Source organism: Coffea arabica, chromosome 10e (assembly GCF_036785885.1).
Source record: "Coffea arabica cultivar ET-39 chromosome 10e, Coffea Arabica ET-39 HiFi, whole genome shotgun sequence".
Classification (NCBI taxonomy): domain Eukaryota; kingdom Viridiplantae; phylum Streptophyta; class Magnoliopsida; order Gentianales; family Rubiaceae; genus Coffea; species Coffea arabica.
Window position 1 is genome coordinate 1,549,909 of NC_092328.1, and position 21,772 is coordinate 1,571,680.

Here is a 21,772-nt window from a genome sequence, read left to right on the forward strand (position 1 = left end):
TTCTGCCTTTTAGTCTTCTGTAAAGGCTAGAAAAAAGAGGGGGGGGGGGGTTGGTGGTGGTGGAGGGTTACAATATTACTTTGCGATCATTACACTCTTAATAAAGTTTTTCTATATTTAATGTATAATATCTAATGTTTATACATTGTCAGTGTACAATCTGCATGTATTTTAACCTAACAATCAATAATAAAGTATGTTTAATTATCAAATAAAACATAAAAGTAGTATTGTCATTAAACTTAATAATAAAATAATATGCCACTTAGATTCCCTCTTTTTTTTCTTTTAAAAAAATATTCACACTCCAATTTTATTTTAATAAAACATGCCCCTAGTATGCAGCTTACTATCAAACATATATAACTTTATGAATTTTATAAATTAAAATTTTATCTAAATTCCATTTTTTTAATTTCAGGCTCCAATTTTTTAGTTATATCAGAATGATCCCTAAAACAGAGTTATACACAGTAATCACTTGCCACTGACATCTAAATTGTAGCGTCTTCTCATTCGTAATCACGTTTGCACCGTTCTTCCAGTCCACTCCCGATCATAATTGATTGATTCACAATTGATTGGTAGTATTTTAAAATAAACTGAGCAAAGGAGGGGAAGGGTCCCCCTGAGACAGAGACAGCTTCGAAACCAAACAGGTCTACGACTCTCCTGCCCGCAGGAGCCGTGAACCAAAAAAAAAAAAAGGGAAAAAAAAGTATCTCCATCTCAGATCCAACCCTCTTTTTCTACTCTTCTCTCCGTCTCTTCCTCTCTGATTAGATCCAATCCACTCAGAAAACATGTCTTCGACCTTCAGCGGCGATGAAACGGCACCGTTCTTCGGCTTCCTGGGGGCTGCCGCTGCTTTAGTCTTCTCCTGTAAACAAACACTGCCTACTTTTTTTTATACCAAGACATTCCTCTTCACGTCCAGATCTAGGCTTACAATTGCTAAGTTTCGGTGATATTTTGGTTTCCTTGTTCATCTTTTTCTTTGTGTGTGTGTGTTTTTTAATGGCTTGGTAGGTATGGGAGCGGCGTATGGGACGGCGAAGAGTGGAGTAGGGGTGGCGTCGATGGGTGTGATGAGGCCGGAGCTGGTGATGAAGTCCATTGTTCCCGTGGTTATGGCTGGTGTGCTTGGTATTTACGGGCTTATTATTGCTGTGATTATTAGCACGGGCATCAACCCTAAGACCAAGGCTTACTATCTCTTTGATGGTTATGCTCATCTCTCTTCTGGTCTTGCTTGTGGCCTCGCTGGCCTTTCTGCTGGTATGGCAATTGGAATTGTTGGTGATGCCGGTGTTAGGTATATTTACCCTCTCCTTGACTAATTTGCCAAGACTTTGTTGTACTTACTTAATATTTTGCATCTGATCTTAGGGCCAAAAAGATGTGTTTGATTGTGCGTTCTGAATTCTGATGATAGTTCAGGAACGTTTCTTTCTTCCGCAATTTTTGAATGAATATTTTCTCTAGCTTGATTATGTGGTAGTTCTTTATTTGCGTGCTTATTATGTATAATATTGTTTATTTCCAATTTAAGTGTAATATATGCTAAAGTGAATGGTTAACTCTCCTATTATCTGGCCCATAGAATAGTGGCTTGACAATCAACTTGATAAAAGCTTTTGCCTAGGATTTGAATATCCAGTGCATATAACTTACTAATTTTTACATTGTAAGAATTTTTTTTTTTAATTTTATGCGGCGTCTGCGTGAGTTAAAATTTGATTTGATTGGAATTTAGCTTATGAGGGTTTGGTACTTAACTTACTTCTGAAATTGATCTATTCAGTATACCTGCTGCTTTGGCATTTTCATGTCATTATGCTTAATTTTTCTTTGCTTTTATTCCTTTGGTTCTTAAAATGTGTGGTTTGAAGAAATTAAAGCTCTATCTGAGATATATGTGTTAATGTTGTTTTCATAATACGGAGTTACATCTGTACTAGTTCTGTGATTCTTGGGGAATCATCTTAGTACAATCTGTATGATTGAATATTCACTTTTTGGGAACACATAAATGTTCAATCAAATGCACCTGGTGGATGTGTCTAGCGAAAAACTTAAGGTAGTATAAGTTGGAGTTGTTTGTAAAATATGATAACCTTTGGCAGGAGGAGAAGATGTAGCTTTATATAACTAAGTTGGGTATAAAAACTCAATCTTACAATATCCCATCAGGTTTTATAGTTGATCTTGCAAAGGGTTCTAGCATTCTAGGACAAGGTTTGTTATGTTACTCATTTTGCATTAAGCTTTTGCTGATATCATTGTTTGCCCTTTTTGTCATGTTGCTCAGTATGGACAAGGGAAAGTTCCTATTTATGTTTTACTGAAACCTGTTTTTTGTGTTCATTATTGGAGTTCTGTTCCTGTGAGAAATCTCTACCTGTTTAGGCTCTCTTATAAATGCAGTTATATGGTTGCCATTAGCTTTAACCGTCGTGGTTCTGCGCTGGAGAGATCTTTATGATTCTGATTTCTTCTTGTCTTTTGCAGAGCCAATGCGCAACAACCTAAGCTTTTCGTGGGTATGATTCTCATCCTTATTTTTGCTGAAGCCCTGGCTCTCTACGGTCTGATTGTTGGCATCATCCTCTCTTCTCGAGCTGGTCAATCAAGAGCAGATTAGAACTGGATTATAGTTAGCCGACACTTTGTGGTGCTAGTAATTGATAAAGGGCTATATTACGTTCTCGGGTTAGAGGTGGTTATCCTGTTGCGGGAGTTACTTTTGCTCTAAAAGCTTTTATACGTGCAAATCCATTGCTCAACCTCAAGAATTGTTGTGGTCTTCGCATGTAGATTTTGGGTTTAAAATTCTTTCTTGAATAAAGCCTCTGTACTGTTGTTTGGTGCTGCACCTTGTCAAAACTGGGTTGAATTGTATAACGCTACCATCTAGTATTATCTACATTAGCTATTTGAGGACCTAAACGTTTCGCCATATTATCTTTAACCCCCAAATGGTGATTTCGGCATATACTCTCTTTGTCTATTTGGTATTTGCCCACTATTGCATTTTGGGGTAATTCATTTTATTTCCTGAAATAGGATCTGCATTTTTCTGTCGTTTAAATGGTTGTGTTCCCTGCCTGCTAGAGCCGAAGTTCCTTTCTGCACCAGTAAATCAACCACATCCATCCGAGCTTTCAAAGGATTGTCTCATTATTGTGTCTAAAGTTCTATAGCTTTCAAAAGCTTTTATTGTGTTCAAAAGGGCATCTATAAATACGTGAGGTAAATTCTCTATAAATTAATAATTTTGAATCATATAAAATTTATTAATTGGCTGAGTGTACTTATAATTTAAAGAAACACTCATTTAATTTTAAATTTTTATTTTATTTTATAAAAATATAAATTATTCTATTAATAAAAGGAGGTTAAAAGTCTAATATATACTTGGTTTGCATGTATAATTTCTTATTACAATACGAGAATTCAAGTAATGCAATAGGAAGAATTAAGGATGGGAGTCAGGTAGATTTAGATTAAAAAAAAAAAATAAGACACTCATATTTTAGTAAAATATGATACCTTATTTTAGTGAATTATTAATTTATTATATAAATAAGACTAGAAAGTTATGTAAGGTTTTTCACAAAAAAAATTTATTTTATTATTTTATCAAACTTATTAATTTAGCCCATTAATTCAAGTTGGGACCATAAAAAAGTTATTATTTAATAGAGGTTATTAATTTATCGGATATTGATTTATAGAGATTTTAGTGTAATAAATTGTTCAAGAGAGGCAATTATGATGCAGAATCCAAAACAAAACGGAGTGCACATAAAACCTAAATATGGTAATTCATTTTTTTTTTTTTTTTGTTTACGAAAAGTCGAAAACACAAGACAGAATTTCTCCCCTTTTCCCCGTAAACCCAAATTATTATATACGTCTAACTACTGTATTTCACAAATTTCCTAGCTAGGCGCTTAACAGGAAGGAGCGAAGGGGCCGTGATGGTGAGATTGAGACAACATCAGGAACAGCGTTGAACATATCAAGCCAGATTAGCCTACGTCGCTGGAAAGACCCCCAGATCCAATCTCTCATCCTCCTTGGACCCTCCTGCCAGATCTAATCCCAAGAAAATGTCTTCGACTTTCAGTGGCGATGAGACCGCACCCTTCTTTGGCTTTCTCGGCGCTGCTGCTGCCCTAGTCTTTTCATGTACCAATATCCTCTCTTTTCTTTTCTTGCCCTCTTAAATCAACTGGGGATTAGAATTAGGATTCGATATTAATTGTTTGAATTTTCGGATTTGGTAGGTATGGGAGCAGCTTATGGGACGGCCAAGAGTGGCGTAGGAGTGGCGTCGATGGGAGTGATGAGGCCGGAGCTGGTGATGAAGTCTATAGTTCCGGTGGTCATGGCTGGTGTGCTTGGTATCTACGGATTGATTATTGCCGTGATTATAAGTACCGGAATCAACCCTAAGACTAAAGCGTACTATCTCTTCGATGGTTACGCTCACCTTTCTTCTGGTCTTGCTTGTGGCCTCGCTGGTCTTTCTGCTGGTATGGCTATCGGAATCGTCGGTGATGCCGGCGTCAGGTATTACTTTACTCTTTCCTTCCCTTCCCCGACTTTTCTCTGCATGATTATTAAGTAACTGGCCTGGGTTTTTGGATTGTTCGTACATTGTGATCGTGCTTAGTTGAATTCTTAGCTTGTTTCATGAGTATCTATTCTAGCTTGGTTATCAATTACTGGTAGTAAATCTACCTCTTTATCATGCGAGATTTTTTTTCTTACTCGATTTTCTCAGTAATTTTGGGTCTGTTTGATTGGGTGTAAGATATTTTCCGGTCAAAAAATATTTTCCAAAGAAAAATTTTTCAAAGAAAATAAATGTTTTCCTATTCATTTTTCGGTGTTTGGTTGACTCATTTGGTCTCCTAGAAATTGAAGCCAGTTAGATCCCAAATGTCCAACCCACCACAACAACACCTTGCATCCTAGCATACCGTTTGCTCTGTCATACCCACCACCAGCAAAGCCGCCTACCATCCATGTTCTTTCCCCGCATTGTCACCACAGCTGCAAAAAGCCTCCTCCCAGTATTTACCATCACCACCATTGCCACCACTTCCTTCTTGCCAGCCCCAGCACCATCCCTACCCATTCCCCATAGTAAAAGAAAATTATCATCAATGGGGAAGTCTCATGAAACAATAACAAATTATTCAAAAATTCCAATTTGCTGGTAAATAATATTGCCGAAATTAAGATTCATCAGATTGGTTCCTCAACGAAGGAGTATCTTTCCTCAAAGATTTATACCTCAATATCAAAATCATGATCAGATAGGTAATCAAATTCAGAATCTGGTTGTGAGATGTAAAAGTCACCCTTGATTGACGAAGCAAGAATTTGGGCCTTCAGAGAGAGATTGCTGTGGAGAAGTGCCAACAAGATCACCAATGAATCATATGGGTAAAGATTGAGTAACCTTAATAATGGCCCTTGAAGGGTAGTCGACACCTCATTATCCTTGCATTAAATGAAGTGGCAGAACGTGAGTAAAATGTATTCATTATGGCGAGAAAGGAAGTTGTTTTACATCCGCCAGTGTAAAACATTTTTCAGCAGAAAAGATTTTGCCACACACTTGTGCAGCCAAACATTGGAAGTTCCAGAAAATATTTTCATTCCAATCAAACAGACCTATAGTGTAGTTGAATTGTGAATTGCACTATAATCTTCTCGGTTTGCAGCGTTCAATTATTTTTTATTTGTATGTCGTTGATTTTGATCTTTTCCTCTTTTCCTGAGCTTTGAATTTTTGCTGGACATCACTAATTACCTAGGTGTTACATTATACCAAGGTAGATCTGTTTAGACTTAAAAGAGCTTGATTTAAGCTTATATAGCTAGTGTCAATCTCCGTTGAGAAATCAATGCAGGTAATACTGTTGAAGTAGTTCGAAAACTATGATATATTGCTGCTATAGACATCTTAGTTGAGATAATGATTAATGTATCCATGTTACAGAAGGTTCTGAATATGGTTGTCCAGGGATAGAAATAAATTTTTAATTTATTTTAGTACTGGCGATAACTTATAGGCTACTACTGTCATCGCTGATGCTTCGTCATTTACTGTATCTTCTTTTGCGCTGTGCGTCTTCAGAGTGTTATGTAGTTGAGAAGCTTTTAGTGCACCATCTCTTGAGGCATTGTATATTAGCATTTTTTGGGATGCATTTTTATCAAGCATTTCTCATATGCATATGATTATAACTCTACTTTTTTCTTGCCTGCTGCAGAGCCAATGCTCAACAGCCGAAGCTTTTTGTGGGTATGATTCTTATTCTTATTTTTGCCGAAGCCTTGGCTCTTTATGGCCTTATTGTTGGCATCATCCTCTCTTCTCGAGCTGGTCAATCAAGAGCAGATTAGAAGAGGAACTTATTTTAGTGGAGACTTTCTGGTGTTTATCCTCGATTAAGGACTATGTTTATGTTTTCCCCATATAGGGATGGTCACCCAGTTGGATAAAAGTCCATGTCTCTCTAAGATTATATACATGCAAGGCCATTGCTCAATCTGAATTGTTGTTTTATTAGGTTGTGGAAATTGGATTTAGACTTTTTGGTTTGAATAACATCTGTATTGTGTTACTTAGTGCCTCATTATCTGTAAGTTGGATTGGACTGTGTAACACTATCATCTTAATTAGTCTGTTGAGACTTAAATCTTTCACTAGTTGAGTCTCTGTTTGCAACAGTAAATCTGGGAATCTTGTGCATACTCCTGTGTAAGGCAGTTGATTGCGCCAGTGTTCGTGTTTCAGTTTTGTAACTTGTCTATTGGGGGGCTTCGTTTGGTTTTCTGTCTGAGGCAAATGTAGTAGGCAGTGTTTGGATTGAGGGAATGGGAGGGAAATGAGTGGAGGGGAATTGGAGGGATTTGATTTTTGTTGATTGGATTGATTTTTGAAACGGGAAAGGAAAGGATATGGAGGGGAAGGATCTTTGTTTTGTTGATTGAAATAATTTAAAATTTTTTAAAAGGTAGTTTTTTCATTTTTTTTTTCAATAAATTAACACCTGATCTTTTCCTTTTCTTTCTTTTCCTCCTTCAATCCAAGCAAAAATTTAGTATTTTTTTCCTTTGCTTCGGCAAATAAGATGGATGGAAATCACTTTCATTTTTTTTCCTTTTCTATTGGTATCCTTTCCCTTCTTTTCCTTCAATCCAAACGGTGCCTAATAGAGCTAGTGTACCTGTTTCAAGATGAGCCGTATCGGACCAAGGCTATGTGCATTTTGCACACGTTTTAACTCTGTTTATATATGGTGTAATTTACTTATAATATTGTGTAATTTTATAATAAAATTTTGTGGGTTTCACACATGTTAAAAACAAGGTATAAGATGAGATCTGGATCGTATAATTTTTTTTGGTCAAATCTTATCCGTGAACTGTCAAAAAACGGTTGCTTCCTGTAATGTAACCGTTCCTGCCTCTCTTCCAACCGAATCCGCTCCAATCGTCTCCTTTGTCTCCTCTTACGAGTCGGCCTTTGCTCCGGCAACCAATTCGAGCATCTATTTATTTGAACTTGATTGGTATATTTACTTTTAATACTCTATTCTCATTCCTATGAGAATTTAATCTGGGACTGAACTGTATCCAATAAGAATGTATATTAACATTCTTAACCGGTCTGAACTTATTGAATAAATGTAAACAAACAAAGGTTAAGTTTGCTCATTTGTATTTAGAGTAAAATTAAGGGGTTTTTCCCCTATATTGACCTGATTAAAAAATGTCCTTAGCACTAAAACTATAACAACAAAAAAAAAAAAAAAACAAAGAGAAAAGTAATAAATTTTCTTCTTGGGAGAAAGGCATAAAGGTAATTAAATCTTTTTGATGATCCTCAGTTAAGTAATGCTCCATATGAGAAACAGCTTCTTTTTCTTTTTTCTTTTTTTTTTTTTTTAAAATGAAACATTAATTTTCATTTTCTTTTATAGGAAAATAACTAGAAAAGTAAATGCATTCTTGATTAAAAATCGGAGGGAGTGTAGCACCAACGTCATCCCTGACGTGGACCAACCATGTGAACGCCTCTATTCAGAAGATTCATTCAGGTCGTTGTTGATTATATATTGTTACTGCGTGTTTTATTATTAATTGCTAGCATTGCTTGCAGGAAAAACCAGAGACGAAAGTAAGCAAAGGAAAAAGGGTCCGTTCCGTCGGGGGAAGTCACCTAGATCCTTCGCACCGTCGCGCTACATATATATATATATATATATATATATATACGAGTCACAATGCTCGGAGAACAACAGTAGTGAAATGAAATTTGGACTTGGACTCGCTCTTTTGAAAATCGCATGAAACTTAGGAGGCCAAACAGCAGGTGGTCAAAGAAGATATCGCTGGCGAGCATGGCGGAGGGAATTGCTTCTCCTGCTGCCGCAGCCGCAACCACCTCTCAAACTGCAACCTCTACCGCCGCCACTACGGCCGAGTCTATTTGCAAGAAGAGATCGCTATGGCCTTCCATTCTTCGTTGGATACCTACCTCCACCGACCACATCATCAGAGCTGAGAAACGCCTCCTGTCTGTTGTAAAGTAATCTATCTCTCTTCCATTTCTTCCCCACTTCCGGAGTTTTGGGACAGTTTCAATGTAATCTCCTTCTCAATTTAGTATTCCGATTTTGCCGTTGAATTTCTAATTTGCTGTTCAATGCCAAGTGTAATTGATGCGGCGGATTATGGATTCGATATGAATATAAGCCTCCCGACATATTTTATGAATTTATGATTGCCTTTGCAATTTATCGAATTTTACATGTTAAGAGTAGGAAGAGAAAAATGTCTTTTTGTTTGATCATTTCTAGCTTGAAAGTTCATCAAGGATTAGATTCTGATCGTTTAATTTTCAATTTGGATCCGTTTAGCGTTAACTTGGAGAAAACTAGCGACTAAAGCTAGGTAATTGTTTGGCATCTCTGGTTTCGGCCATCTCAATTAGTGCACTGTTTGGCAGTTTTGGTTACTAATGCAATGTCATTAATTTGTGTTTGGGTTGAATGGCAGGACTCCATATATTCAAGAACACGTTAACATAGGATCTGGCCCACCAGGTTCTACAGTCAGGTGGTTTCGCTCTGTTAGCAATGACCCAAAATTTATCAATACACTAACTTTCGACAGCAAAGAGGGTTCTCCCACTCTTGTTATGGTACATGGATACGGTGCTTCCCAAGGTTTCTTCTTTCGGAACTTTGATACTCTTGCGGCTCATTTCAAAGTCATTGCTATTGATCAGCTTGGGTGAGTTTAGGGCCTGTAAATTTTGGCATCCAATCCTGCTTGAAACACAAGTTATCTTTACATACTTTTAGAAGCACTTGCAATGTTGGAGATGTGGGAAAATGACATACTTTGATTGTACATTGAAAGATATGAAGAGAACAAAATTTTTCAATATCATCGGGAACTTTTTATGGTATGCTTTGTAGTGAACAAGATCCAAAGTGAAATTCGCTATTAAGTATGAAATTATGTATATTTTTACATAGAAATAATGCACACTTACCTTTACTAATTAAAACTGGATACATTAAAATGTTTATATTAATTGCACTGAGACTAAACATGATGACGGGCATTATTGAGAATTTTGATAAAGTTAGAGGAGTTTTAGATTTAGTAGACGTCTTCTAAAAAATGGATTGAATTACCAACATTTTACCAGCTTTTTTTTCAAAATATATATACAAAACCTGAAAGTTGATGGTCTTCATAGTTAAGAACATGTAGAAATTATGATTAGGTACTCTATTTTTATGAATGTCGTCTTCCTTTTTTGCAGTTGGGGTGGATCAAGCAGGCCTGACTTCACGTGCAAAAGTACAGAAGGTCTGTTGTGGATTTATTAGCCCAATCTTTTATCTAAATCCCAAAATTTCTTCACTGGCATTTCTTGTCAAGCATGATAATCATGCATAATTTTGCTGGAATTTGTACTGCAGAAACTGAGGCATGGTTTATTGATTCCTTAGAGGAATGGCGCAAAGCCAAGAATCTTAGCAATTTTATTTTACTTGGTCATTCATTTGGCGGGTATGTTGCTGCAAAATATGCTCTCAAGGTAATTACTTCTCATGCTATGTCTCTGCTCGTACCGGCGTATAAGATGACTGCTATCAATTCCTGATATGCACTTCATTCTCTTGAAGCATCCTGAGCACATTCAGCACTTGATTTTAGTTGGACCTGCTGGATTTGCTTCAGAAAATGATTACAAGAGTGAATGGCTCACTCGTTTTAGAGCAACGTGGAAAGGAGCCGTTTTGAATCATCTGTGGGAGTCTAACTTCACTCCACAGAAAATTGTAAGGTGATGACAGGTCTCTTGCTCTGCATCTAGAATTTAATTTAATTTGTTTGATACTGCACTTTATCTTCATTTTTTCTGTTTAGCTTAAAGAGGGCAGCCATTTTTAGGTTCCTTCATATGCTAACATCAATTTTTTATGCCCTTGACAAAACTGCGTCATCTTAGAGCTTGTCACTCATTGACTTTGATATTCCTCCCATTGTGGTTTATCTTCTAGATTCCTACCATGCACTGGCAGTTTATGATGACTCTAGCAGATGTACAGATAATCTTTCTTCTCTTTGTAAAACTACTATCTTTTTTTGCAGTCCTTGGTCCTTTCTTTGAGTGCCTGAAAGATTAAGTTTTATATTTAGCATTAGCAGTTAAGTGATACCCAATATGTCCTTGCGGAAATTGCATCTCCGATGTCTTCTCATGCATGACTGGATAAAGATTATGCTACAAGTATCTCTTCTTAGTAATACAAGTATGTTACAAGTATCTCTTCTTAGTAATATAAGCTGCCTGTTTTATTGGGAAAGCAATTCAGAGGGCATGCTGTTATGTAGCAGCAAACCAATTTATAAAGTAGTTTCCATCTAATAAATGATCATACAGTGGTTCTTTATGCATGAGTGGCAGGTTAACTGTGGTGGTTGCTTCTTTCTCAGTCGATGGAACTTTTTTTTACTTGAGCTTGAAGTGTGGCATACTCATGTTCTACATCAACTGATAAATATAGTTACCGTGGATTATATATACCAAAAGTCTGGAATTCACTTTTGTTGTTGGGAATTCTGTATGTAGAGGTTTAGGCCCCTGGGGACCAGATATGGTCCGCAAATATACAAGTGCTCGGTTTGGTTCTCGCGCACAGGGATCTGTTCTGACTGAGGAGGAATCCAGATTACTCACAGGTAGGACAATATCAAATGTTTTTCATTGTGGCACAGTATGAAAAGTTCCTCATAATGACTATTTCTGGATTGAAGATTATGTATACCACACTTTAGCAGCCAAAGCTAGCGGAGAACTGTGTTTAAAGTACATATTTTCGTTCGGAGCATTTGCTAGGATGCCTCTTGTCCAAAGGTGAGAGGGTTATAATACTTTCTTCTCCTCTCTCATTCTTTACTTTTTCCCAATATTTGTAACAGAATTCCACTGCAATTTTCTTATTGGCATCTTAAAAGAGTTAATCATGTGAATTTTCTTGTGGGCAGCAGTATGAATGCTTTCCACAAGTTAATATATTGGTTCGGTAATTAAAAGTTGCATATTTGACTGGAAATTAAAGACCAGAATAACCATATGACTGCATTGTTGCCTTTTTGTGGCATGGGGATCATTGATCCTTAGGTAAAACAGCATTTGCTTCTGTGGAAGACAAGGCATATATCTGATTTCCTTGGAAATGTAGTGGGTGATAACTGGTCTGCCAAGTTCCAACATTGCAAGTCTTGGATATCTCTGAGAGATACTTGCAACCAATATTATTACAATATCTTCAAACAGAACTGCGATTAGCTTTTTATTTCCTTGGTTCCATTTTTACTTTTCCCTTTCCCTCGTAATTTTATTCATTTAAAGTCTGCATAGGACGGGTTGCAATAGTACTTGCAAAAGAGCCTAATATTTTATTCTCTTGAAGTGCTGGATTAAGAGGCAGACTGTAGAATGCTTGTAGCTGTATTCTTCAAAGTTTGGATCCAGTATATCAATTTGGGCGACTAAGATAGAATGACAATTTGCTAGAGAAACTGTTCATCAATAACATTTTGCTCTTCAAATCTTGTCTAAATAGCTTGGCTTGAATAGAACTGTCTATTTTTCGTGTTGTTTCTATGTTAAGGTGTAAACAATCCTGTCATCTTTTTGAGTGCAGGGCATCAGAATGGAAGGTGCCAACTTCCTTTATTTATGGTTTCCAGGATTGGATGAATTATCAAGGGGCGCAAGAAGCTCGCCAGCATATGAGGGTTCCATGCGAAATCATAAGGGTCCCTCAGGTCTGTTATCTCTCCTTTTTGTGCGATATGGGGGGAACAAGCAAAGTAGTTACTTTCATTTGTTTTGCTTTCTTTAACTTTTATCGCTTGATTAGACACATAATTTAATAGTTTATATTCTGATTAAAAATGATGGTAAAGGTGGTCTTTTTTGTGACTACAGGCTGGCCATTTTGTATTTATAGACGCTCCAGATGGTTTCCATTCAGCGGTTCTGCATGCTTGCAGGAGGTTTTTGTCCCCTGATCCTGACAGTGAGTCCCTCCCTGAGGGCCTGACAACTGCTTAGATGAAGAATTCAATGTTGTATTACTAAATGTAATTCTTAGTGTACTAAAAGAGCATCATTGTTTTGAGCGCAGGCTGCCCCCTTATTGTATCATTAATTCAAGTAATAAACTCGCTTTAAATGTATTTATTTGGTCTTGGGCTCTATGCATTATTTTAAATGCGCCGAGATCTTTGTAAAATTCTGACATAGGACGAAAGAAAAAAAAAATGTATGATTTTAAATTCGTTCATTGGGCTTGTTGGTGTCATTAGCTTCATTTGCCTTTTCAAACTTCTATTTCCACATCATGGTTTGGGCAATCTCTCAATGACCGTCCCGCTGGGACAAACTCAATGTCAACCCCACTGAAGTAACTGAGAAGTAACTCAATCTCTCAAGACTCCGATTGGACGAGAGGACCGATGGTTCCGCTCCATGCTTCAAGTCACCACTTGGTCAAACAGTTATAGACCTATAAGCTTTCAAGATTATATATTGTCAAAGTCGAACTTGCGGCGATGGTGATCGTATTCGGAGCCAGTCACGGTGCCACTCACAGAAATCTTTTTCTTCTCCCCTTTCTAGGACTATCAATGGAGTCGGGTTAACTCGGATTTTGAATATGAATGTTAGATTCAAATTAAATATGAGCTGAGATTGGACAAGTTATAAACTTATAATAATTTTCAATAAAAAGTATAAATTTATAATAATTCATAAATGTTAAACATATATTATACAAAATTATGTGTTTAATTATGAGTTTGGATTGAACCCAATTTGATTCCAAAACTCGTATGAAAATGTGAATCAAATTTGGGCCTTCTAATCTGGACTCGAATGCAAAAGCTCAAAAACTCAAAAGTTTTGTTTATTTTTGTGTGTCAAATTTGAATTTCTCAAAGTCCAATCTACTCGATTGATAACCCTACTTATTTCAGTATATTTTTTTGACTAGGGTGGTGAAAATTCCACCTCTCAAATTGTCAATGGTAACACTTTTCCTTTGACACAAGATAGACAATATATATATATACACCCTCCATTAATCTCACTCTATCGCCCATTAATTTGACATTGTATTGAGATTGGGTAAAAAGCAAATATGGGCAATGAAATAAGATCTATGGGCATTGTATTTTTGTCTATGTTATTGTAGTGCCAACATCAATTAGTATCCATTCTTTTCTTTTTTTTTTTTCTAAAGATGATAATAATTTGTATAACTTATTCTATCCTAAACTAGGAGGGAGGGGAGCCTAAGGCATTGAGCTTGGTTAATTAGTATCCATTCTAAACCGCTGGTTGGAAGAGTAAAAACTGTACATTCATTAGCTTAGAATCTGGAATTCAAATCTACTTACAGTAAAAGTCACTTTGTCTTCACTCCTAAAACTGTACATTCATTAATTTGACTGCGAATGAAATACAGACTAATATTTACAGTAGCCTCTCTCTCTCTCTCTCTCTCTCTCTCTCTCTCTCTCTCTCTCTCTCTCTCTCTCTCTCTCTCTATTTTAAATTTGAAACTCCTTTTTTTTTTTTCTTTTGACATGTGATATGCATGTAGATTTACTAGCATAAAAAAATTCTCCCTATTGTAGAAAAAAAGATTAAGGGATAATTTTAGAAACCTTCCATCAGATTTTTGGCAATATGGCTGACCTCCCCTGAGGTTTTCAGAATTACACTAATCTCCCTTGAGATTTAGCATTTGATAACAAAATCAGCCCATGTTAGGAAAAGTGAACATAAAAAAAGTGTTTTCAAGAGAGGGAAGGAGTTTTGTTCCCACAAATGCGCCTTTTGTAGGGGTACAAGTTGTATTTAGTGAAATAATGGAAACTAATAAAAGCCAGAAATAAATTAGAAAAGGTGAAGGGATATTAGTGAAATAAGGAAAAAAGAAGTCATAAGGTGCATCAAACCATTTTTGCTCAAAACTGTAGCAACGGCTGTTGCTTTCTCTTGCAATGGTTAAAATTGAATGAATACCTTTGCAATAGTATGCAAAGACATGAATCAGCATGAAGAAGGAAGACATTTTCACTTTAAGCATCAGCAATCATTTAAGGTGGAAAAGAGTGATTTCTTGCAGAAATTAGGGTGAAAAAAGTGATTTAAATGGGTTCACGAGAAATGCATAAACTGGCTCCGTTTGGATTAGCGGTTTTTGGATTTGTTTTGCAAAAACACCACTGTAGCATTTTGAATCTGAAAAACAAGTCTGTTTGGATTAGTTGTTTTTGGGATTGTTTTTCAAAAACTATATGAAAAACTTTTACTATAGATTTTTTTGGATTATTTTTAGAGGTATTTTTGAAACATATTTTTGAGTATTTTTAGAATATTATAATTTTTATATTTTTATATAAATATACATTTATGCATTTATAATACATTTATATTAATAAATGTATAGATGTATATTATTATAAATGTATAAATTATAAATGAATATTATATAAATGTATAAATTATAATTTATAATTTTTATATTTTTATATAAATATGCATTTATGCATTTATAATACATTTATAGATATTTATAAATAAATATATTTATATATTCATATAAAAATATATAAATGTATTATATTATATATAATACATAATATAAATATATTTATAAATGTATAAGTGTATATTATTATAAATTATAAATTATAAATGAATATTATAAATATATTATAAATATATTATAAATTATAAGTGTATATTATTATAAATGTATAAATTATAAATGAATATTATAAATGTATAAATTAATATATTATAAATATATATTAATATTATGTAGAAATGTATTTATATAATTAATATAAATGTATATATGTATTGATATTATGTATAAATGTAAAATTAATATTATGTATATTAATATAAATGTATAAATGCATTATATTATATATAATACATAATATAAATGTATAAGTGTATATTATTAAAAATGTATAAATTATAAATGAATATTATATAAATGTATAAATTAATATATTATAAATATATATTAATATTATGTAGAAATGTATTAATATAATTAATATAAATGTATACATGTATTAATATTATGTATAAATGTAAAAATATTATTATGTATATTAATATAAATGTATAAATGTATTATATTATATATTATACATAATATAAATGTATATTATAAATATACATAAATATTTATATATTATGTATAAATGTACATTTATATAAATGTATAATGTATTATATATTATATTATATATAATTTATATAACATATAATATTTATGTAAATATATTATAAATAAAATAAAATATTTATAATATGTATGTATAAATATATAATATTAGAAATGTATAATATATATAATATACATTATTATTAATATAATTTATGTATAATATACATAATTGAAATATACATATTAATATATATTAACATATATTATAAAACAAAATTGAATAAATATATTTATAAATTTATATATAAATAAATGTATTTATATAAATATAAAATAGTTATTTCAATTGATATAATATATATAATATTATACATAATTGAAATAAATATATTTATATTAATATAATATATATATAATATACATAATTGAAATATACATATTAAAATATAATTGAAATATACATATTAAAATACATAATTAAAATATACAAATTGAAATATACTTATTAAAATATACAAATTAAATATACATAATTGAAATATATTTGGAGTTGTTTTTGATATATTGTTTGGATATGGTGTTTTAGAAATACACATTTACTGTAGCATTTAAAATGTGAAAAACAGTTTTTCAAAAACAGGTGCAAAAACACTCCATCCAAACGCAGCCTAAGTTATTTGTCATATGTTCAAGTTGCAACATCATAGATCCATTATTAAATGACACATGCAAGTTAAGAGCTGAAATAATCATCTATGAAACCTCCTAACTAGTAAGAAGGTGCAAACCAGATTCTGCAATCCAAGAGAAATGTCATAAGTTCAGATTTTATAACCATATCAGTCAGTAGCTCTACTCTAAGCAAAATAGTAATGCAATCTAAGACCATCCAAAGCACCGTCAACCTTAAAGCAATTCAGGCGGAGAGCGAGAATTGCAAAATCATTTGTTTAATCATAGTTTCACGTAGCACCGTATCAATGGATGTGCCCTAACGACTCATTTATCAGATTTTAGTCTTCTAATGACACATAATAATGTATAGGGTATAATAAAATTTTGCACCGTATGACGTAAGCAACTGGGCCCCAAATTCTGTCAGCAAAGATCAATGAAATTGTCATCTTTGGGAGAAATTATCCCAAAGATTAATCCTAAATAGGAGACCCAAAGGGACGGGGTTTCTCCAAGACGGACCACCTTCAAAGATTTCGTGAAGCAATAAAATATCACAAGGCAAATGGCATGGCAAGGGCGGGGGTCCATGCACCCTGTCAAGTGTCAACCCACATATTTATATAACTGCGCGAAGCGAATATCTAAAAGGGGAGGGCCGACCCGAAGTTCATGTGAATGGCTGACTAGTCTACCACTATCCTCTTACAGTAACAGTAGGGGCAGTAATTTATCTTTTTATATACTAGAACAGAAGCGGACAAACAAATTTATACTCATGTACGAGGACATTCACGGATCCTGCGTCACTGACTCGCCCTTTCCCAATAATTAAAGTCCGTTTCTGGCTCTCTTCTGGCTCCATATGCCTAACGGCTACTTTCCCTGACCCCTCTGGAAACTAGGGACTACATAATAGACCACGTGGCATTCCCCATTGAATTGAACGACTCACGCTTTTGGCGGGAATCTGATATGGGGTCCCCTCCCAGTTCCCGGAAAATTATTCGCTATTACCGCGCTATCAAGCAAGGTCAAGGGCCTCAAAGCATTCAAATCCGGAGGAAGAAATTAGTGAAAGAATACTACTAGAAATAAATAAACAAATATCAAAAAGAATGATTTCTGCTTGGCAATGGCAATTCGTTAAGTGATGAATTTCAATTAATTATTTTTTTCTCCCTACAAACAAACTCAGATGGGGGAAGGAATGGTCGTGGGATCAGCCGAGGAAGGCATGTCAGGGCCAACCCGGCAGCCTTCTAGCATGAAAACAACGTCAGTCATAGATGGTCTTTCGAGAGGGTCTGGCATTGTGCATAGCAAACCCACTTTTACTCCCAACAAGAACTCTTCCCACTCTGCAGATTCTGGATCCAGCTCAAGCAATCCCGGTTCGAGCAGTTCTGAAATTTGACCAGTTTGTAGTTGCCGCTTGACCCACTTGACGATGTCCTCATCGTGATTGAACATCACTGGCTTTTTTCCTGTCAGTATCTCTAGCAAGACTATTCCGTAACTATATACATCAGCTTCCTTTGTCGGCAGGCCAGTCAACGTGACTTCCGGCGCGACGTAGCCAAGAGTTCCAACGGGGGTTGAAGACGTCGATGCTTCGGCTGGTGTTGCTATCGTTAGTTTATCTAAGCCAAAATCAGAGAGATGGGCCTCAAAGTCAGCGTCAAACAAGATATTTTGTGGCTTTATATCTCCATGCACCACCGAGGCTGAGTGCAAGAATGCCAGCCCGCGAGCAATGCCGAGTGCAATCAGGTGGCGCATTGGCCAATTGAGGACATGACCATCCTGGTGCAAAGCCTCCTGGAGGAGGGTGGCCAGGTTGCCATTGGGCATGTAATCGTACACGAGAAGGCGAATGTCCGAAGGAGGTCCTGCATAGTACCCTCGAAGAACTGTCAGATTGCGATGTTTCACCTTACCAAGCGATTCAGCTTCTTTGCGGAATGTGTTTACGTCAATGGATGTATCAGGAAGGCGACGGATGGCAAGCACCATTCCATCTGCATAAGTAGCCTTGTATAGGAGGCCATATTTTCCTCTGCTCAACACATTCTCCTCATCAAACTGCCTTGTTGCTTCTAAAGTCTCTGCATATGTGATCTTGTTGTTGAACAATACTAACTTCGGCCCTCCATTCTCTCCACTTCCGCGACCCCCCACGTCTCTCGGACTCGGACTTCTTTTCTTCTCTCCAGCTGCTTTAGCTCTCAGCTTCTTACGCCACCATATAAGACCGTATAGGTACGCGCCACAGCAGCAAAACAAAATCAAACCTGCTGCGGCAGCCACGAATATCATCAGAATCAACCTTTTCACTCTCCGCCTTTTTGGTTTCCTACACTCAGTCAGTGGCATTCCACATAAATTGTCATTCATTGCAAAAATAGAAGAATCATTAAAACGTGAAGCCAGAGATGCAGGGATTTCACCCTGAAGATTGTTATGGGAAAGATTCAAATGCTTCAAACCAGAAATGGAAGAAAGGCTTTCGGGTATGTCTCCACTTAAATCATTGGAAGAGAGATCCAACGCTGTTAAATTGGATAAATTTGACAGTGACTGTGGTATTCTTCCAAAAACGTGATTAGAATCTAGTAGTAGCATCCTCAATGAGAAACAGTTGGAAATGCTCGGTGGAATTGCACCATTTAGACTATTCTGACCCAGATCAAGCTTCTCCAAGTGAGATAACTGCGAGAAATCATTTAGAATTCGACCTGTTAAGCGATTCCCACGCAGCTCTAAGACTTCAAGATTTGAACAATTGCTCAACTCAGCAGGAATTGAACCGCTAACATGATTTTCAGCAAGAGATAATACAGTCAAGGATGTGAGGAACCCATATGTATCGGGAATCTCACCAGAGAATGCATTAGACGAGAGGTTCAGATACTGCAAGCTTGTTAAGCTACTAAAACCTTCAGGAACATCTCCTGATAACAAGTTCTCTTCTACAGCAACAACTTGCAAACTTGGCAACCCAAAAATCCCAAGAGGCAGTTCCCCTGAAAAATTTTGCTGACTCAAATCCAAAATTCTCAGCCTCAACAAATTTCCTACACTCTCAGGAATGGGCCCCAAAAATCTACAGCCACTAACATTTAACACCATCAACCCCTTCATATCCCCAATATTCCCTGGAAATCCACCCGAAAAATCATTTCTACTCAAGTTCAAACTACTCAAATTGCTAAGCGCTATCAGCTCTTGGGGCAAAGTCCCATTAAGATTATTATTACTCAAATCCAGAGACTCAAGCCGGGTAAGACCACCTAAACTCCCGGGAATTGACCCGCTAAAATAATTTTCTCCCAGGGATAGCAACTCCAGGCTCCTCATTTCCCCCAGAAAATCCGGAATCAAGCCCGACAACCGGTTGCCTCCCAAGTCCAACACTCTTAATGACCCACATTGTCGAATACCATCCGGAATCCCACCAGTCAAGGAATTATTCGCCAGCCTAAGCTCCTCGAGACTTGTCAAATTTCCAATTGTATTTGGTATAACCCCTGAAATTGAATTCCCGGAAATATCCAAAATCTTCAAGGTTGAAACATTAATTAACCACCCTGGAAACACATCTTTTATCTGATTCCCGTGAAGGTCTAAAACTTCCATAATACTTGAACATATTGCATTATCAGCTAGGCCCTGAATCCCCGTGAACCCATTAAAACTCAGGTCAATGATCCTAACTAAATGAGCACTGACATTTGAAATGCTGCAAATTATGGAAGTTGGGACCACCCCAGAAAGCTGATTATGCTGTAGAGAAATTACTTGTAAGCTCGGCAATATACCAATCGTCGCCGGAACGAGTCCCTGTAGGTTATTATCTCCGGCGCTGAGGTGGATGAGGCTAGAGCAGTTGGAGATAGCAGATGGGATTGTGCCGTAAAGGCGGTTTGAGTCTAGCCAGAGGTATTGGAGGTTGGACAGGTCGCCCAACGTCGCAGGAATCTCGCCGGAGAATTGGTTGTATGACAAGTTTATGAGTTGGAGTTGAGTGAAGGCCGAGAAGTTTGCCGGGATGTTGCCGGAGAAGGAGTTTGAGGAGAGGTCGAGGACCCGGAGGCCAGGCGGGACGTCGCCGGAGACCTGTCCGGAGATGAAATTGTGGGCGACATTGAGGACTTGAAGGTTGGTTAATTTGGACAAGGCGGGAGGGAGGGCGCCGGAGAGAGAGTTGTACTGGAGGTAGACGGCGCGTAGGAAGGCGCACTGGGAGAGGGCCGGTGGGATGGAACCGTTGAGGTTGTTGGAATGGAGGCTTAACCTGCGCAGCTGGCGCAAGTTACGAAGCTGGTCTGTCAGCCGGCCGCTGAGCTGGAACCGGGGCAGGCGGAGCTCACGAACATGGCCTTCAAAACAGGCAATGCCGGGCCAGTCACAGGGCGCTGAAGGCGTGGATGAATCCCAACCGTCCATTGCTCCGAGCGGATCATCCAGATTCTGCTTGAAAATGAACAACGCTTGAATCTCGGTTGCATTATCGGCGCACGTGAAGGATAAGGTGGCGGCGCACATTAGCACCACCACCGCGGTCAAGTGAAGAAACGTAGCCGTTGTTGACATGGGTTGGGAGCAGAAAGAATCAAGAAATGGCCGTGGCGCCGGTGGTGGGGTTGTTTGTTTTCTGAGTTGGGGCGGGGGAGTAGAAGAGAACGGTTAAGGGTTAAATGGGGGGGTTTTGGGACGTTGGAATGGACATGTTTTTTAATGGGTGAAGTTTTGGAGGAAGCGCTCAAGGGGAGGAGCGTATTGCAGCAGAGGTGGTCTGGGCTGGGGGAATAGTACGATTGAGATTGGCAGAGCTAACGCCATATGTTGCGGTTAAATGCCTGATTTGCCAAAAAGGGGATTTGGTGGGTTTTGTTAGAAGTTAGAACTTATGTATATGGGGAGACTACTACTGTTTGGGCAAAAGGGGTCGCTGTCTTTTCTCTGTTGCGAGGAACGGGGAAGGGGGTCTGTTCTGTTTTGTTTCCCTGTCCTCGAAAAGTAGAGGGGAGAGTCTGGGAATGGCCTTTTTTTTCCCCCTTTTCAGGCCATTTTGGGTGCCTTTTCAACTGGGCTAATGCGGATTTCATCATTGGCTCAACTCTTCCCTCTGTGGTTTCATGTCACAAGAGTTGGGATGGCACATGCAAACTGTTCCCTCCTTTAGCCTGATTGGCCTTTATTAAGACATTGTTGGCTGTCGAAAATTTTTGGTAATTCTTTAAGAACTTTATTTGGTTTTTACTGACATAAACTAACGT

General features: G+C 36.8%; 4 protein-coding genes across 5 annotated transcripts; 3 read left to right on the forward strand and 1 right to left on the reverse strand.

The window, feature by feature from the left end:
• Positions 1-524: 524 nt before the first annotated feature.
• Positions 525-2,949, forward strand: LOC113712706 (V-type proton ATPase 16 kDa proteolipid subunit). Its single transcript, XM_027236226.2, has 3 exons — positions 525-882; positions 1,030-1,315; positions 2,512-2,949. Exons 1-3 carry the CDS (start codon positions 804-806, stop codon positions 2,642-2,644), a joined length of 498 nt encoding a protein of 165 aa, XP_027092027.1. The 5' UTR covers positions 525-803; the 3' UTR covers positions 2,645-2,949.
• Positions 2,950-3,847: 898 nt separating this feature from the next.
• LOC113712829 (V-type proton ATPase 16 kDa proteolipid subunit) lies at positions 3,848-6,758 on the forward strand. Its single transcript, XM_027236430.2, has 3 exons — positions 3,848-4,194; positions 4,293-4,578; positions 6,294-6,758. Exons 1-3 carry the CDS (start codon positions 4,116-4,118, stop codon positions 6,424-6,426), a joined length of 498 nt encoding a protein of 165 aa, XP_027092231.1. The 5' UTR covers positions 3,848-4,115; the 3' UTR covers positions 6,427-6,758.
• Positions 6,759-8,301: 1,543 nt separating this feature from the next.
• On the forward strand, positions 8,302-12,905 carry LOC113713072 (probable 1-acylglycerol-3-phosphate O-acyltransferase). 2 transcript variants are annotated; one of them, XM_027236790.2, is made up of 9 exons: positions 8,302-8,617; positions 9,088-9,324; positions 9,866-9,912; positions 10,026-10,144; positions 10,233-10,393; positions 11,183-11,292; positions 11,368-11,467; positions 12,261-12,384; positions 12,548-12,905. In XM_027236790.2, the coding sequence occupies exons 1-9, from the start codon at positions 8,376-8,378 to the stop codon at positions 12,671-12,673; spliced, it is 1,266 nt and encodes a 421-aa protein (XP_027092591.2). In that variant the 5' UTR covers positions 8,302-8,375; the 3' UTR covers positions 12,674-12,905. The 2 variants fall into 2 exon arrangements, with proteins under 2 accessions (XP_027092591.2, XP_071923997.1); XM_072067896.1 differs by having other exon boundaries at positions 8,538-8,674.
• A 4,727-nt stretch (positions 12,906-17,632) lies between these two features.
• LOC113712030 (uncharacterized) lies at positions 17,633-21,463 on the reverse strand. The gene has a single exon (XM_027235306.2). It carries the CDS (start codon positions 21,084-21,086, stop codon positions 17,685-17,687), a length of 3,402 nt encoding a protein of 1,133 aa, XP_027091107.1. The 5' UTR covers positions 21,087-21,463; the 3' UTR covers positions 17,633-17,684.
• Between the last annotated feature and the right edge of the window lie 309 nt (positions 21,464-21,772).

Bases quoted from the DNA above. Each gene is read 5' to 3' on its own strand.
- LOC113712706 (XM_027236226.2), top strand. From the start codon at position 804: ATGTCTTCGACCTTCAGCGGCGATGAAACGGCACCGTTCTTCGGCTTC. The intron at 883-1,029 runs GTAAACAAACAC...ATGGCTTGGTAG, and splicing joins CGCTGCTTTAGTCTTCTCCT to GTATGGGAGCGGCGTATGGG. The intron at 1,316-2,511 runs GTATATTTACCC...TGTCTTTTGCAG, and splicing joins GTTGGTGATGCCGGTGTTAG to AGCCAATGCGCAACAACCTA.
- LOC113712829 (XM_027236430.2), top strand. From the start codon at position 4,116: ATGTCTTCGACTTTCAGTGGCGATGAGACCGCACCCTTCTTTGGCTTT. The intron at 4,195-4,292 runs GTACCAATATCC...CGGATTTGGTAG, and splicing joins TGCTGCCCTAGTCTTTTCAT to GTATGGGAGCAGCTTATGGG. The intron at 4,579-6,293 runs GTATTACTTTAC...TGCCTGCTGCAG, and splicing joins GTCGGTGATGCCGGCGTCAG to AGCCAATGCTCAACAGCCGA.
- LOC113713072 (XM_027236790.2), top strand. From the start codon at position 8,376: ATGAAACTTAGGAGGCCAAACAGCAGGTGGTCAAAGAAGATATCGCTG. The intron at 11,468-12,260 runs GTGAGAGGGTTA...TTTTGAGTGCAG, and splicing joins AGGATGCCTCTTGTCCAAAG to GGCATCAGAATGGAAGGTGC. The intron at 12,385-12,547 runs GTCTGTTATCTC...TTGTGACTACAG, and splicing joins AAATCATAAGGGTCCCTCAG to GCTGGCCATTTTGTATTTAT.
- LOC113712030 (XM_027235306.2), bottom strand. From the start codon at position 21,086: ATGTCAACAACGGCTACGTTTCTTCACTTGACCGCGGTGGTGGTGCTA.